Source organism: Chaetomium tenue (genome assembly GCF_020726465.1).
Source record: "Chaetomium tenue strain MPI-SDFR-AT-0079 chromosome Unknown F5144scaffold_4, whole genome shotgun sequence".
Lineage (NCBI taxonomy): Eukaryota > Fungi > Ascomycota > Sordariomycetes > Sordariales > Chaetomiaceae > Chaetomium > Chaetomium tenue.
The window spans coordinates 4,873,584-4,890,190 of record NW_027117332.1 but is presented as its reverse complement, the minus strand read 5'-3'; the positions used below and the strand labels follow the sequence as shown (position 1 = coordinate 4,890,190).

Here is a 16,607-nt window from a genome sequence, read left to right as displayed (position 1 = left end):
TCGTGGTGACTCGGAACCAGTTTGTCGGGCTGAAGGTAGTCAACGGGGCACCTTTCAAGGCCGTCGACATCTTCCCTGATCTCGCGTTTGGCACCATCGCCCTCGCCAGCGATGTGACTCTTCATCTTGGACCGCCGGTGGCCGTCCTCCTTCAGTCAGACGATAGCGCGGACCTCGCCATCCCCGGGCTCCCCAACGGCACCGTCTTGATCAAGAGCAAAACGGTCGCCATCCCGAGCCAAATGCGGGGCAAGGAAGGCAGATGGAGGGGCAAGCCGGGTTTCAGGTGGGTTACCCACAGAACCGGGCCTCTCTGCACGCCGGCCTTCGCCATGACGGATCAGAAGAGCCAGGGCAAGCAGTTCTCGGATGTGCTCGTCAACCTCAAAGGCGTCCACTCCAGCGGTACGGCGACTCGACCCAGCTTCATGAGCCTGTACGTGCAGCTGTCGAGGGCGCAGAGTTGGGACGGGCTGCATCTGTTTCGGAAACCGGCGCGCGGCGACTTTATCGAGCCCAAGAATGTGCTTGATAAAGACATGAGAGACGCCATCGTCAAGCTGGAACGACGGGGCGAGGAGACCAGACGGCGGTTCGAGCAAGACCACAGGCACGAGTCGTGGTTTCAAGAATGGGATGCAATGGCTGAATCTGGCCAGGGTACTGAAACCGATGACGTAGAGGATGCATTGCTCTGGGGAGACCCTGGGGTTTCCGAGCCCGGATCGTAGCACAGCTCTCCACCGCTGCTCTGTTCCAGGGCTCTTTTCCAGCAGAATAAGCTGCTTCAATTAATATTTTCCTGCTCACCTTGTTGCCGTGTTGCCCTGCAATCTGCGTGGTCGTCGGTGAAGCTACCCGGTGAAGCTACCCGGGGGCACGCCATCTTATTGGCCCTTCTGAACCGGAGCTGGCCCCACAGCTGAATTTGGGGCCGGCACGGGCTGCAAGCCATGACTAACAGACCGTCCGTGCACCACCACTGCCAAGCCCAACTTCGAGACGCTCATCGTCAGAGGTAAGTTCCTCCAGGCAAAACAAGATGGCTCTCCTTCCATAATCTTTAGGATAATGACAGTAGAAACTTTACAGTATACAGGGGAAAACGACACGGCTTTTGATGTGGGGATTTGGTCCGTGCTTGAGCAGGCCATGGTTTTTCTCGGAAAAGGAACCTTTCGGAAGTACTCGTTCCTCGTACGTTCCTCCAGGCAAAGGAACCTTTCGGAAGTACTCGTTCCTCGTACGTTCCTCCAGGCAAAGGAACCTTTCGGAAGTACTCGTTCCTCGTACGTTCCTCCAGGCATAAGGCTGCCCAATTTATAGCTTACCTCAAGTATAATTTTGATTGGGCCCTTTCCCTCCCCCAAGTTACACAGCCTCCTAGCTAGGTAAGATCGGGGCGGAGCTGAAATCTAAAGATCTAATATACCTAAAACTATTCTCCCTACCAACAATCATTTTAAACAAGCTACCTTAGGTAGTTAATGCTTTACGATTTTCAATTATCAAAGTTTCAATAACTTCGGAAAATTCCAGAGTCTTCAAGGAGATGTCGAAAGACACCGAGGTATGGGAAGCCCTGCGAAATGCCACCGAGGAGTTCGGCCTCTGTCCGAACCGTGTATGGGCCGTCGCGCGCCTCCACTGGGAGAGGGAGAAGATTCTCCCCTGCTTAATGAGCCGGCGCCCAAATGAACCAATGCAAGGTCACCAGGGCCACGATGCATGCACCATCGACTTGTGCGAACATTCACAACGCGACTTCACCAGCGTGAAGCAACGACACGAGAGCCAAGACTGCGCTTGTACACCCATCTATCACAGATTTCCGATTCGTTTCCTAGAGAAGGCTACCCTATCCGGAAGGCTAGCCGCTTGGTCCCTGGATGGAAAATCCATCATCGAGCCCAATCGGCCATTCATGGCCATTTCGCATGTCTGGTCCGATGGGACTGGGACCGGAGCAGAAGATACCGGGGTTAATCGGTGTCTGTTCGCCTACTTCAAGACCATCGCCGAACGGTTCCGGTGCGAGGGCATCTGGTGGGACACTATCTGCATTCCCAAAGACAAGGCGGCCCGTAGCAGGGCCATCAACAAGATGCACCTAAACTACGAGGATGCCCAAATCACCCTCGTGCACGACTGCTTCCTACGGCGGTGGGCCTGGTTCGACGCCGAGACGGCCTGCTTCGCCATCATCATGTCGCCGTGGTTCAGCCGCGGCTGGACCGCTCTCGAGCTGGCACGGTCACGCAAGGTCAAGGTCGTCTTTGCCGGGTCCGTCATCAAAGACCTCGACGAAGACATCCTCGCTACCAACATGAACTCCGGGGCCACCACGTACAGCCACCGCCACCGGATCGCATCCGATCTGATCGCCAATCTACGGTGCGGCAAAGTTACGTCGCTCGACGGCCTCCTTCGAGCTCTCGGCTCGCGCAGCACGTCCTGGCCCCGGGACAAGGCCATCATTGCCGGGCTCTTAACAAATGTCGGGACGATTGGTCCCGACGCTACGCAGCAGCAAGTTTACCAGGATGTCCTGCGGAAGCTGGACGGACTCCGCCACGCTCATCTCTTCCACAAGTCGACGACCATGTCGCACGGCTTTGGGTGGTGCCCAACCAACGTGCTAGGTATGGAGAGCTGTCCTAACCGGGGGAGTCCCGCGCTCATGCTGCAAGAGAATGGGAACCTCACGGGTCGATGGCGGGTCGTTAGTCGACTCGGGAATATTGCTGGGGACAGGTATAACTGGGAGGGGGTTCATAACCTGATCAGAGCACGGTTGGGTTCGGCATTGCAGGAGGACTCGGGAAGGCACAGGCTGCTAGTCGAGCCCAACATCCAGGTAGCGGTTATAACTAGGGCGCTACTAGTTAAGGTGGTAGAAGAGGGGATCCCGAGCAAAGTCGAGTTTATTGGATCGGTATACTTCCAGCCCCCTCTATCCGCCCGGGACATGGAGTTAGACGATACGAAAGCAGGAATCGTACAAGTAACAATCGGTTGCTGGGAAGAAAGAAAAGGTGAAGAAGGAGGTGGGTGTTGCTCGGACACTGATGGTCCGCCCGGCCGTTTCGGGGACGAAGATCAAAGACATAGTCGGATGCAGCAGCTACTGCTGCAGGCTGCTGATGATGGGCGAGAGGCCATCATCCGAGAACTGTTCAACACGACGGGACCCGGCGACTCAGATCCTAAAATCGAAATTGATGCCAGCGACGGACAAGGCCGGACAGCACTCAGTTGGGCGGCCGGTAATGGACACCAAAGCATCGTCAAACTGCTTCTTGAGAGGGGCGCGGATCCCAATTCCAAGGGCCCCGGAGGCTGGACACCGCTGCACTATGCGACCTGGCGGTGCCACCAAGCCGTTGCCGAAATGCTCATCGACAACTCCGCCAACGTTGCTGCTAGAGACGCGCTTGGGCGATGCGCCTTACACCTTGCGTCAGATCGAGGGGATCGGAAGATGCTCGTCCTACTACTCAAACGAGGCGCAGATCCCAACATCCAGTATGGCAAGTGGCAACATACAGCGCTGCATCGAGCGTCATGGGCTGGATCTACACAAGTTGTGGTACAGCTCTTATCATCCCCGGCCAAGGCCGATCCCAACATCCCAGACTCGGAGGGAAGGACAGCGCTGCATGTGGCAGCCGAGTACGCCCAGAGCGCCGTTACCAGCGTGCTGCTGGACAAGGGCGCCAACGCTATGCTGGCGGATTCCCGGGGGCACACGCCGCTCCACGTCGCCGCGCTGGTCGGGGATGAGCATGTTGTGCGACAGCTGCTGGACAGACCTGGCTCGTCCGCTGCTGCTGCTGCGCTTCGTGTTGATTCCGAGGACTGGAGACCATCGCATCTGGCAGTTCAGGCCGGGCACGAAGCGGCAGCAAAAGTACTGTGGGGAAGGGAAGCCGAAATGGGGGAGGATCCTCTTTCCACTACCTCCACCGACGCGTGGAAACTACTGCATTCGGCTGCCAGAGGGGGGGTTGAGTGGGTGGTATGTCGTTTCTTGAGAGAGAACCAAGCTTGCATCTTGGCTGCAGATCCCCAGGGACGTCTGCCTCTGCACAGAGCCTGTGAGAGTGGGAGAGAATCAGTGGTAAGGCTGCTGCTTGGCAACAGCCGGGGAGGCGGTGGCCTTAGCATGGTTGACGCCAAAGACTATAACGGAGAGACGCCGCTGCACTGGGCCGCACGCGGGGGGCATGTAGCAGTGGCCCAGCTGCTACTCGAGAAGGGGGCCGACCTTGTGGTGGAGGACCATGTTGGAGAGACACCGCTTTGGTGGGCCATCGAGAATGGACACGAGTCTCTGGTCAAGATGATTCTCGATGTGGGTGTTACTCTCCATGGGTGGAGCCACGGCGGCGAAAAGCCAAGGCGCCTAGTTGGGGCGAAAGGGTATCAAGGCAGGACGCCCATCAGTCGAGCGGCTGAGAACGGGCACGAGGGCGTAATACGGCTTCTGCTGGAACGAGGAACCCCTGCTAATTCGGGAGACAAAGAGGGCAGAACGGCAATCGGACGCGCAGCCGAAAACGGACACGAAGCTGCCGTTGAGGCCTTTCTTCAGAGAGGCACCCACCCCAACCTAACAGATCGGGCTGGAGGGCGGACGCCGCTCGGCTGGGCTGCCACCAATGGGCATACAGGCGTTGTCGAGGTTCTGCTTAGAAAAGGGGCTAACCCAAACTGGTCGGGGTTTCGCCTTCCTACCCCACTGAACGAAGCAGCTCGGAAGGGCCATAATAACGTTGTTGAGCTACTCCGCAAGTGGGGATGTACTCCAGATACTACACTATTCAGTCGGCAGTGGCTGTCGGACCGACTCGAGGCCAGGGGTAGGCATAAATCTCTCAGAGAGCGGCTGCTAGGGAAGTGGTTTTGAGTAATGGATGATAATATGAAGCGACTTGAACCCTTGTAAGAATATCACAGGCAATGAAGATAGCATCTTGTTTCCATCAAGACAACAGTGATAATCAAATCCCGCTAATCCCATATATCAATGGCAGTGATTTAAAGTAAATGACACAAGTCGCGCAAAAGAGAGGAAGGAAAGCTGGACTCAACCTCTGTATACCTTAACCTACTCCACGCTAATATTGGCATTCAGATATATAACCCCAAATCCCGACTTGTCCAGATAGGGCCCACGCACAATATGGCATTTGCCCTACTTTATCTCGACCTTGAACCTGGCTGTGATGTTAAATCCCTAATCAATATCGGCAGTGGCCTTGTGCCAGCGTTAGTTGATCCCCTGCGCATCCCAAGACTGTTACCAAGAAAGAAATCGTCTTGGGATCTATCATTAAGCGCAACAACTGGGACCTCGGCCTGAATCTTCAGTCCCCCGAAGTGGATGACATGCAGGTGCGGGCTACGAAGTTCGTAGAAGCAGTCTCCGCTACAAAGAAAATGCTAGGCTCCTTGCGCAGGGTCTACGGCCGTTCTATCACGTTAATGTACGGGTATCAGCCGAGAACCGCACAACTGCTTGCCGAGTTGCTCACAACTATAGCCAGAGAGGTTCGCGCTGGACGCGCGATTGGTTGTGCCTGGACGTGTGTGAAGATTGAGGGGAGGTCGGGATCTATGGTGAAAGTGGAGGTTTCGGAACTCAATTACCATTCATGTCTTGGTGTTGGATTACGATGTTAGGCAAGGTAGTTCGAAAGGCGAGAACGGAGAAAAAGGCCGAGAGGTGTATACGAGGGTTCTCATGAAACTTGTCGTGCCCTCATCTGGTGATAATTACATTTCGTGCTACCTGCAGTAACGAAACCTAGGATACCAAAAACAGTAAATTCCAAAGCGGCGGCAGATTCCAACGAGCCCAGAAATTCCAGACACTTCAATAAAGCCCGGACTACCCTCCTGCTTCTGCAGCCATTAGGTATGTACAAGCGCACGTAGGGGACTGGATCCTTGGGCTAAAGAAGGGAGAACCTCCCGATATTAGAGAGGATGAGGAGGATGTGGATGTGGAGGAGATAGTAGGGTTGTTGAAATTTTAGGATGGTAGTCTTGGGACGAGTGGAGGGTCGTCCCAGTCGCCGCATGCGAGGGAGGAGAGTAAGGAAGAGGAAACAGGTAATAATAATGGGATGCCCAATAACAAGACTAGTTTGAGTTCAGGGTCGTTTAGTGGCAGGTCGGCATCCTGATTTTATACGTTGGTAAACTCAAGGTTTAATATAAGCGGAAAGTCGTATAATAGTCGCGTAAAAGAAAAACCGAAAGCACGAAAGAAGCAACAGAACGCCTGAAACTACCATCATTCGATCGAGATTGGAAAGCTCTAACCGCCGACGGTAGTTTCCCCGTTGCGGGATCTGTCGCGCCTCGTCGCGATGGCTCGCAAAGGAAAGAGCAAGACTGCGCCCGGGACAGCGAAAAATGCTGCACGGGGGGAGCCTGCCCCACCTACCGAAGGAGCTCAACCAATCACAACGAAGGACAGCGACGAAGAGATGGAAGATGACATTTACAATGGCCCCAACCCTCTACACGAGGAATCAGACAAGGTACTTGCAGGGACAATAGTTCACTTGGCCAAGGAACCAAACGAGGCGGTCTCCCAAGTAGTGGCGGACGAGATCATGACACGGCTGCGGAGGCTGCGTAGACTGGAAAGCGGAAAGGCACCAGAGACGGGAAGCGAGGGAATCGACGTTACGAGGATTCAAGAAGAGAACACATCCACGTACTATGCCATCTGTCTCACTTGTACTATGACCCCACCAAATCCGCGAATATAGTTAACCCTAGCCCTGTGACATCTGGAATTTTTGTCAATGCCATGAAAGCCTTGCCAGGTGCCAATACACGGAAGCCCTGTAATTGCAGCCGCATTTCAGTGCGCATTCAGCCCCCAACCCCCACCACATTCGCGGCATCCAGCCAAGCCACCGCATCACCACCACCAACCGCAACAAAACAACCAAGATGTCGTCTGAGTAGGCTGTAACTACCCTCATTCGAATCGCCTGCTAATTCTGCGTAGATTGACGTTGTCCGCGTCCGAATCTGCTACGTGGGCTTGGTATTGTTGATGTCCTGGCACCTGGCAGCATTGACAAAAATTCCAGATGTCACAGGGCTAGGGTTAACTATATTCGCGGATTTGGTGGGGTCATAGTACAAGTGAGACAGATGGCATAGTACGTGGATGTGTTCTCTTCAAGAAAGCATCGTGGACGCCGTGGTGGACGGTGTCGGACAAGGGACAGGGAGGGCCATGGAGGAAGTGAGAAAACAGATGCAGGAAGTCCGGAAGGAGATGCAGGAGGTCCAGAAGGAGTTGCAAGAGGCCCGCAGGGAACTGCAGGATCAGAGAAAGAAGCAAGCTGCTGCACCAGCAACAACGGTAGCCCGGTCGTGGGCTGCAGTGGTGGCTGGGGAAGGGGAGCTCCCGAAGAAGATCATACCGGGGCGGCTCAACAAGGAAATACTGGTGAGGGGATCTATAGAGCCGTCGCTGACCCGGAGGTCTCCACAAGAGATCGTCCAGGCGGTCAACGGGGTTTCCGAGAGGAAGGGAGCAGTGGCAGCACGCAAGCTCCCTAGCGGGGATGTTATCGTCACTTTTCAAGACGCGGAAGCGAAAGAATGGCACGCGAAGAACGGAGGATGGATCAGAACGGCGTTTGGAGAGGTGGCGAAAGAGGCAAAGCGGACATTTGCGGTTTTGGTGAAAGGGATGTTGAAGAGAGACTTGAGGGACGTCACAGAAGCGGCATTCGGCAAGCAGCTGGGGCTGCAGTCGGTGGAACGAGTCAAGTTCCGAATTCCAACGATCGAGGGAGTCACGAGAGCGACGGCACTGGTTACTATGACCAGTCAGGAAGAATCGAAAAGGGCCTGCGAGGAGGGAGTGGTTTGGCGGGCCCAGATGCTCAACTGCGAGCCGTACTGGTATGCGCTGCAGGCTACCCAGTGCTATAGGTGCTGGAAATGGGGTCACACCCAACGGTTCTGCAAGAAGTCTGCGCTGTGCCCGCGCTGCGGCACAGCGGCCCATGGGGGAGGCGGGAGGGCGGGGGAAGCCCAATGCCCAACCCACGGCAACGAGATTCCATACTTTTGTCCGTGCTGCTCAGGGAAGCACCCGGCCTGGGTACGGTGGTGCCCGGAAGCAGTGAAGGCCCGGGGTGCGGCGAGGGAGGCATACCATTTCCGGCCTCGAACCTTTGAGCTTGCTTTGCAGCAACAAACACAACAGCAGCAAGAGAGACTACTACCGAGGATGCGGAGCGTCACATTCCGGGGTGCGTCCACCCTAGAGGAGGCCGACGATGGCTTCCAAGAAGCCGGAAAAAGGAAGAGACCACGGGGCCGACCCCCCGGCTTTCTCATAGCCCAGGAGGAGGCTGCAAGGAGTTCGAGGCAAGGAAAGCTGACCTTTGCGAGGAAGGTCGATACGGATCTGACCGGAGACCGAGGAGACGGTGTTGGAGGCCTAGGGGTTACGACTCCAGAGGCCGCGGATACCTTGGAGGCGGACGGTCAGGATGTCGGAATGCAGGGAGCTGGGTAGGCTCCCTTCAACCGTAGCACGACGAATTCTGAAGAGACGGGCCAAGGTAACATCGGTACAGGTTTTTAGTCCGACTGGGAAACCAGGACGGTTTTCCTGTACAACTAGCTAGATAGTTGGACCGGCGAGCCCAAGGGCATAGCGGTGTAGGAATAATAATAATATAAGCGGAAAAGCGTAACTATGGGGGATATGTACAGACAATATAAAAAAGATAAGGAAGAGTCATAAACATAGATGGGACTTTAGTGGATAATGTATCTAAAGGCGGCCATCTTTCTAACGCTGATACCCGCGCGGCTCCGTGGGCTTGCAGGAACTGTTCCTTGGTCCTTTCCTGTCAGCAAGTAGTTCTCCAGCAACCCTTAGATTCTCTCGCCCAATCTTTCCCTGCGAAGACACATACAACACGCGTAGTACCATACCACGGGCAGTCCTCCGGAGTGCTGACATGGACCGAAACTCAACGCCCATCCATCCCGCGGGCCGCACTTCCACAACTTCACGGTATCACCCCACACCCTAGGCACACAACCATGTTCGTAGCGCCTGTCAGCACTTCTCAAGTTCCTCCGACCCCGTCGGTGAACAACCCAAAAAATTATGCTTCCATTCGGGGCGGGCCGGGGGGCTGACCTTCTCAACTCCCAACAAGCGTGGTGCCAAGATAATTTTATTTCTTCAATACGTGGAGGCGGGCGTTTGGCGACGGTGTCGCCGCGAGACAGATCAACAACTGGTTTCCATCTCTCAGCCCTGAGCCCACTGCCGTCTTGGCTCCAACCTGGCAACGGCCCTAACGGAACCGGTCACGAGGAGCAATGGCCGCTTCGGCAAATACGAGCCCAAGTGGGCCTCTCCCCCTTGGCACTTCTCGTATCCCATTTTGGGCAGCACGCAGATCTTCGGGGGCGCATTGCAGTGTGGCGAAACGTCATAATTAGAAGAGGTATGTCGCCGATATAAAGCTTCAAAGCAGGAACGAACAGCCTTCTCTCAATCATTCATCACTTCTCTCAACATTCCTCGTCTCCAACAACCCTCCAAGCTATCCACCATGCAACTCACTTCCGCCATTCTGTCTCTCTTCGCCGTCGCGGCCTCGGCGGCGCCGGCGAGCGGGTCGGGCAAGGCCTGCCCAGCTTCGACGCGCAAGTTCGGCATCATGGCGCTTCGGTCTGCTTCCCCCATCCATTTTGCCACCGTTGGGGCTTCTCAGAACGGAATCGCCCTGAACCTTCCCGACAACAAGCTCGACGCGCAATGCACCGATGGAAAGTCGAGGAAGGATGCCATCTTCTACATCAAGAACGAGGAGCTGTACCTCTACGGCAAGGGTGACGTCGTGCAGCAGTTCCTGGTCGACCGTTCTGGCATGGGTAAGACCCGCTCTACACCCCTTTGGATGGCCATGCCGTGACTAACGAAAATAATGCAACTAGGCCAAGGTGTTGTGCAATATTTCACCAAGGGCCCTACGGACCCTGGTGGCAGATTGGAGGTGAAGGGCTGGGCCATTGACGAGAATGACAACCTCAACTTCAAGGGCGCCGGCCTCCAGGCTTGCCCCAACACCGACGGCTCCTGGAAGATCTGGCTCACGGGTGTCGATAAACCGGCGGGTCAAGAAGGCTGCCTGCCCTTCACCGGCCGCACAATTACCACCACGGAGCCGGTGAAGTGCAAGTACAGCGACTATGTTGCTTGAGAATAGGTCATGTCGGTGCTTCGAGTTGTTTGGGCTGGGGTCACTGGATTGGGACTCCAAAGCTCGGATAGATGTGTGAGGAAGGGATGTTGTGGCCGCTAGTAATGTAATAATTGTGAATCTTGGACTATTTATTCAAGAGTAATAGTAACATTCCCCTTAATGTCGTTGCTCGAAGCTCCAACCATAAACATGAAATCCCCCGGCTCAACTACATACTTCATCCTTGCGTTCCAAATCCCCAGATCCTGAACCTTGACTTTGATGCTCACACGTTTGCTTTCCCCGGCCCTCAGGGAGACTTTCTGGAACCCTCGCAATTGGATGTTGGGGACGACAACACTAGCAATCAGGTCCTTGACATAAATCTGGACAACCTCCTTCCCATCCCGACGGGATGTGTTTTTGACTGTAGCACTGATGGTGACAGTATCCGCCACTCCCACCTTTTGCTTATCCACACCGATGTCACTGTAAGTAAAGGCCGAGTAACTCAGGCCATAACCAAACTCGTACAACGGTCGCGGGTCACCCAGGACATACTGGTGGCCAAAGACAAGCGTACCATTCTCGTAGGCAACACCAGCATCGGGGGAATCTCCACGCCCCGAGTTCAAATAGTCGTAGTGGACCGGCAAGTCGCCAACACTCCGGGGGAAGCTGACGGCGAGTTTGCCGCTGGGGTTCGTGTCACCGAAAAGAACAGAGGCCAGTGCCGCGCCGCCTTGCTCGGAGGGGTAAAACTGCTGGACGAGTGCGGCGGCATCGCCCGAGATCCACGGCGCGGTCACCGGTTTACCCGACGAAAATACCACGACGGTCGGCTTTCCTGTCGCGATAATGGCACGGACAAGTGGTTCTTGGGCGCCGACCAAGTCGAGGCTGTTCACATCGACATGTTCTCCCGTAGTGGCATTCAGCCCTTGCCAGAGTTCGTTCTGGTCGCGAGACCAGGTGCCCACCACAACCACAGCGACATCGGCTGCCTCGGCCGCGGCGATGGCAGCAGGAAATCCGTCCTCGGAGGTGGACCAGCGCTCACAACCTTGAGCGTATGTAATCTTGCCGTTGCCAAGTCCCTTGATGCCATCGAGGGGGGTAATGCCGCGCGAGGAAGAATTCACAGTGACGTAGTCTCCATAGTTCATGAACCCGTGCGCCATGGGCCCGATGACGGCGATCGATGCATCCTTGCGCAGCGGCAGGACGTTGTTGTGGTTTTCAAGGAGAACGATAGACTCCTCGTCAAGCTTTTTTGCGAGGGCGAGGTAGCTTGGTGCGTGCATCACCTTATTAGCCTCCTTTAACGGCAGCCCCGAGAAAGGCTTCTCAAAGAGACCGAGTTCAAACTTGGCCCTGAGGACGCGAGCAACAGCCGTATCGACCAGATCCTGCTTGATTTTGCCGTTTGCAACCAGATCCGGGATCTTCTCAAACGAGTAGGAACCGCCCCCCATCTCCATGTCACCGCCGGCTGGGAGGATGTATTGGACGATGGCCTCCTTGTCGATAGGATCGGAAGCGCACATTCTGAAATCCTTGCAGAGACGGTCCGAGGCGCCTGCGTCGGTCATGGTAAAGTACTCGTATTTCCATTCGTCGCGGAGAATATCCGTGAGCAAATGCGGGTCGGAAACAGCGGGGATGCCGTCGTAGCTGTGGTAGGCCGTCATTATGGAGAAAACGCCTCCGTCAACAATGGCGCGCCGATATGAAGGGAGAAACGTCGTTCGCAGTTCACGCTCGCCTCCATGCGCGGGTCCCGTGTTGAGACCCTGCTCCGTTACGCCAAACGCAGCAAAATGCTTAACCATGGCGCTGACTCCCGCAGACTGCGCGCCCTTGACATAGGCGTGGGCGAGCTCTCCCGCGAGAAACCCATCTTCGCCGTACATCTCCTCGACCCGACCATGGCGAAGCTCCCGTGCCAAGTCGGCAACCGGGGCAAAGAGCTGGTTGATACCAAAGGCGCGGGCTTCTTCGGCAATGGCAACGGCCATATCCTCGACCAGGGACGGGTCCCAGGAGCAAGCATGGGCGATGGGTGAGTTGAAGATGGTGGCATTGTCTACACGGGTGGTCAATCATTGTCTGGCCGGTTTGATGGTTCCACCACTGGCTGCATAAGAGGACTTACGGGCAAGAAAACCGTGGATACCCTCGGTTTGGACAAATGCCGGGATGCCCAAGTAGGTTTCTTTCTGGATGTAGTCTTGGGCGGCCTTGATGTGCTTGAGGAGCCATTCGTTTGGAACCGGCACACCGACATAAAACGCGCTTCCACGATACTTGGTGCTCCATTCCAGCCCAGTCTGATTGAGAGCATTGGTTGATTCATTCATCCAGTTGCGAATGTCTCCTTGAACAAGCTGCGACGCCTTCTCCTCGATGGTCATTCGTGATAGCAGGTCGGTTACACGAGCATCAACAGAGGCCTTGGGGTCTTTGTAAACGGCATGTTTGAGGCTCGGTCGCCCCTTGTCGGCAGCCCAGACGGCCGCCGCAAACAGCAGCCCTGATGACAGCAACCTCATGGTCCCGTGCTTATCCTAATCAGCAAAGATACTGCGGTCGTTTGGGATAGAGGAAACAAGGAGAGTAGTCGGGTATGGGAATGGAGAAACATTGCATCTTTATGAGCAAAGCCGAGGATTATTTCCAAGGCCGACGATCAGTCGGTTGAAGACTGCCAATGTTTTCATCGTGACACTAAATCTCGGGTTGCATGTACTTGAGCAGGGAATGTTCCGGATGTTTGCATTTGTTGGGGTTACCGGGTCGGCCGGGCCTCGATACCGACATGATCTCGAGAGCCTCGATCGCCACCAAGACCATCCGCTCGATCTTCCGCACCAATGCCCACAGTTGCGTTTGTTTCTTTGGCCATTCTCCTTGCAAGCCTGCATGGCTGGGCTTGTGAGAGCGGGGATGCCGCCTTGGTGCCTTTTCAATCCCAGCCATGCCAGCGGGGGGCACACTGTTCCACCAATCATCCCCTCGGTCAGCATTCGCCCGATGTCCGAACCGCGGGTGCAATATCTCCATCGAGAATCAGATGCAGACGCAGAGAAGGATGCACTTCGCTCATGCCGCATTACTGGCCCGTCGTCTCCACCATTCTGTTCCACAACCCCATTCCATGAACGAGCCATGGAATTTGAGGGGTTCATCCAATTCCACCATCGTCCACCGATCCGAAGGTGAAGACAACTTTCTCGACCGGGGATGACTTCAGTTGGACATTGGCCGAATTACTTCCTAACGCACCACTTCATTCACCCCGTGTTTTTACAGTGAGCGTACCTCCAGTCAGTTCGCAAATCTGAGAGAATGAGGTTCAGGGACGGTATGTGCCCTTGGCTCGATCGCCAACAGACTCAAGTCTCGGAATAGTGCCTAACACACGGGATCTAGGTCAATGGTTGGTGGCTGAAGGGGTGCGCATTGAGTATGCCGAGGAAGTGTACCGCATCACGCAGACCCCCTCGGGGAAAGGAATCAGCCTCCTGTGCCCGACACGCAAGATCATGAGTCGCGGAGATACGCTCAATCTAGCGACACTTAGCATTGTATGCTGAAATCACGACATCCTAACCAAAAACCTTGGTCTAACTCGGCAATGCGTAGGATATCGAAGCTGCCTTTGATGGGGTCATCTCTGTGGAGACCACCCACTGGCAAGGCGCCGTTCGCCGTGGTCCCGATTTCGATCTTTTCCCAGCCGGACGGCCCGATGTGAATGCCAACGTTACACGGAACGAGAATGGCACCACGTTGTCGGCGGGGGGCCTCTCGGCGACTGTCAGCGGCAAACCGCACAATTTCGATATTTCGTTCCACCCGACCGACAACAAGAAGCCCCTAACCACTCTCCTTAATCGGTCCGTCGGTTTGGCCTACACCCCAGCAACGAGCACGCCTATGCAGTTGGCCGACATGCGCAACCTGAAGCATTACATCTTCACCCAAACGACGCTTGGTGTTGGCGAGTCTATCCATGGCCTCGGCGAGCGTTTCGGCCCTTTCAACAAGGTCGGCCAGAAGGTTGACCTATGGAACGCGGATGGAGGCACGTCGTCGGATCAGGCATATAAGAACATCAGCTTTTGGATGAGCTCACGGGGCTACGGCGTCTTCATCGATACGCCTGAGCGGGTCGAGCTCGAGATCGGTAGCGAGCGGTGCTGCCGCGTCCAGACGAGCGTCGAAGGCCAAAGGCTGCGGTGGTACATCATCTACGGCCCCTCTCCCCGGGAAGTCCTCCACAAGTACTCGATCCTCACTGGCGCGCCGGGTGCTGTGCCGAGCTGGTCTTTCGGCCTGTGGCTCAGCACGTCCTTCACTACCTCTTACGATGAGCAAACAGTCAACAGCTTCCTCTCGGGAATGAAGGCGCGCGACATCCCCGTCGAGGTGTTCCACTTTGATTGCTTCTGGCTCAAGGCTTTCCAGTGGTGCGACTTCGAGTTCGACCAAGACATGTTTCCGGACCCCAAGGGCCAGATCTCGCGTCTCAAGGCGGACGGCATCGTCAAAAAGGTTTGCGTGTGGACGAACCCCTACCTCGGACAGGCATCCCCGGTATTTGCCGAAGCCGCCGCCAAGGGCTATCTCTTGAAGCGCAGGAATGGAGACGTGTTTCAATGGGACATGTGGCAGACGGGCATGGGCATCGTCGATTTCACCAATCCGGACGCCTGCGCTTGGTATGTCAGCTGCCTGGAGAGGTTATTTGACACCGGCGTTGACTCCATCAAAACGGACTTTGGTGAGCGTATCCCTTCCGAAGACGTACAATGGTTCGATTCCTCTGTGGATCCAAAACGGATGCACAACTATTACGCTTTCATTTACAACAAGTTGGTCTACGAGACGCTCCAAAAACGTTACGGTGCAAACGAAGCCGTCCTATTTGCCCGCTCAGCCACGGCCGGGACGCAACGATTCCCCCTAACCTGGGGTGGCGATTGTGAATCCACCCCCGAAGCCATGGCCGAGTCACTGCGAGGGGGTTTGTCACTCGGCCTTTCCGGTTTCGCTTTCTGGAGCGTCGACATTGGCGGGTTTGAAGGACACCCGCCGCCATGGATCTACAAACGATGGGTAGCATTTGGCCTCCTCTGTTCACACTCCCGTCTTCACGGGTCTAACTCGTATCGTGTGCCCTGGACGGTTGACAACGACGACAATTCAGAGGAGGGATGCTCGGCAACGCTCCGGAAGTGGACCCATCTCAAGGCTCGTTTGATGCCATACCTTTTTTCTCAAGCCCAGCAGTGCGTGCAGAGTGGGCTCCCGCTCAGCCTGAGAGCCATGTGCATCGAGTTCCCCGATGATCCAACGGCATGGACACTGGATCGCCAATTCATGCTCGGCGATAGCCTCCTCGTCGCTCCTGTGTTTGAGGAGGATAACACAGTCCAGTTCTACCTGCCTAAGGGTGACTGGACTGACTTTTTCACGGGGAAAGTCAAGAGCGGGCCTGGGTGGTTCACTGAGACTCACGCATTTGGCACCCTGCCGCTCTATGTGCGGCCAAACGCCTTGTTGGTATTAGGAAAGGAGGGTGAAACGAGAACGGTATATGACTACACACGGGACATCGAAGTCAGAAGTTATTTTGCTACTGATGGCGCAAGCGCCGTGTTAGTCGATGATCAGGGCAAGGTGCTGGGTGCTTTGGGGATGAACAACGGAGAGCTCATCGGGACAGAGCCACTGAAGGGTGATTGGGTCTTGAAGATCATAAATCCTTAGGACTGGGCTCTTTCTCGAGCTAAAGGATAGGGCTGAGCATAATCAATGGGTCCCCCCCCCGTTAAGCTCTTGTGTAACTGAGTCTTTACCTTACCGTGTTCAACGAGGTAGATCTGGATGAGGCAGTTACTGGGACTTACGCGCGTCTATAAAAAGAGCAACACTTTCCAGGATATCAAGGAGTCCCATGAGTATTTGACTCAGGGGATGATTCCACGTCGGGTGCAAGCATTAGATTGTGTGAAGAAGTGTCTCCCAGAAACATTCGTCCACGTCCGATGCCGAATAGAAATAATCACAGGTGGATATATGCCGCAGTTGTCGCTTCGGTTCGACATGGCCTCGAGCATGCGGCATCTTTCACGTTGCAGCAGATTGACGCCGGCCCGATTCCCCGAAGACTATGCCACCGCGCTTCGCATTTGCTGAAGCAAGGGCAGGGACCTGCTTACGAACAAGGTAGGAGAACCCGAATCTCTCTCCCGATTCAAGCGAGAGAGCGAGTGCCCCTGGGTTCGACCGCGGCCCGACCCTGGCCGGTGCCCGCATTGAGAAATTAGGCCGACTCTGGCAGCTCCT

At 55.4% G+C, this 16,607-nt stretch overlaps 5 protein-coding genes across 5 annotated transcripts; 3 read left to right on the top strand and 2 right to left on the bottom strand.

Annotated features, from left to right (window-relative positions):
* Window positions 1–1,086: 1,086 nt before the first annotated feature.
* Window positions 1,087–1,306, bottom strand: F5144DRAFT_488667 (uncharacterized protein; the record flags this gene model as incomplete). The annotated part of the gene is given in 2 exon segments (XM_066785674.1): window positions 1,087–1,221; window positions 1,235–1,306. Coding segments are annotated over 2 exon segments (207 nt in total), but the record flags the coding sequence as incomplete, so codon positions are not given.
* A 246-nt stretch (window positions 1,307–1,552) lies between these two features.
* Window positions 1,553–2,446, top strand: F5144DRAFT_490426 (uncharacterized protein; the record flags this gene model as incomplete). Its single annotated transcript, XM_066785796.1, has 1 exon — window positions 1,553–2,446. A coding segment is annotated over one exon (894 nt), but the record flags the coding sequence as incomplete, so codon positions are not given.
* A 7,051-nt stretch (window positions 2,447–9,497) lies between these two features.
* Window positions 9,498–10,447, top strand: F5144DRAFT_575433 (uncharacterized protein). The gene is made up of 2 exons (XM_066789078.1): window positions 9,498–9,942; window positions 10,006–10,447. The coding sequence occupies exons 1-2, from the start codon at window positions 9,621–9,623 to the stop codon at window positions 10,269–10,271; spliced, it is 588 nt and encodes a 195-aa protein (XP_066644013.1). The 5' UTR covers window positions 9,498–9,620; the 3' UTR covers window positions 10,272–10,447.
* F5144DRAFT_265378 (glycoside hydrolase superfamily) lies at window positions 10,193–12,909 on the bottom strand. Its single transcript, XM_066783582.1, has 2 exons — window positions 12,409–12,909; window positions 10,193–12,339 (listed from the first exon to the last, which is right to left on the bottom strand). The coding sequence occupies exons 1-2, from the start codon at window positions 12,803–12,805 to the stop codon at window positions 10,403–10,405; spliced, it is 2,334 nt and encodes a 777-aa protein (XP_066644012.1). The 5' UTR covers window positions 12,806–12,909; the 3' UTR covers window positions 10,193–10,402.
* A 413-nt stretch (window positions 12,910–13,322) lies between these two features.
* Window positions 13,323–16,251, top strand: F5144DRAFT_613225 (glycosyl hydrolases family 31-domain-containing protein). The gene is made up of 3 exons (XM_066791740.1): window positions 13,323–13,617; window positions 13,686–13,840; window positions 13,899–16,251. Exons 1-3 carry the CDS (start codon window positions 13,602–13,604, stop codon window positions 16,026–16,028), a joined length of 2,301 nt encoding a protein of 766 aa, XP_066644011.1. The 5' UTR covers window positions 13,323–13,601; the 3' UTR covers window positions 16,029–16,251.
* Window positions 16,252–16,607: the final 356 nt, after the last annotated feature.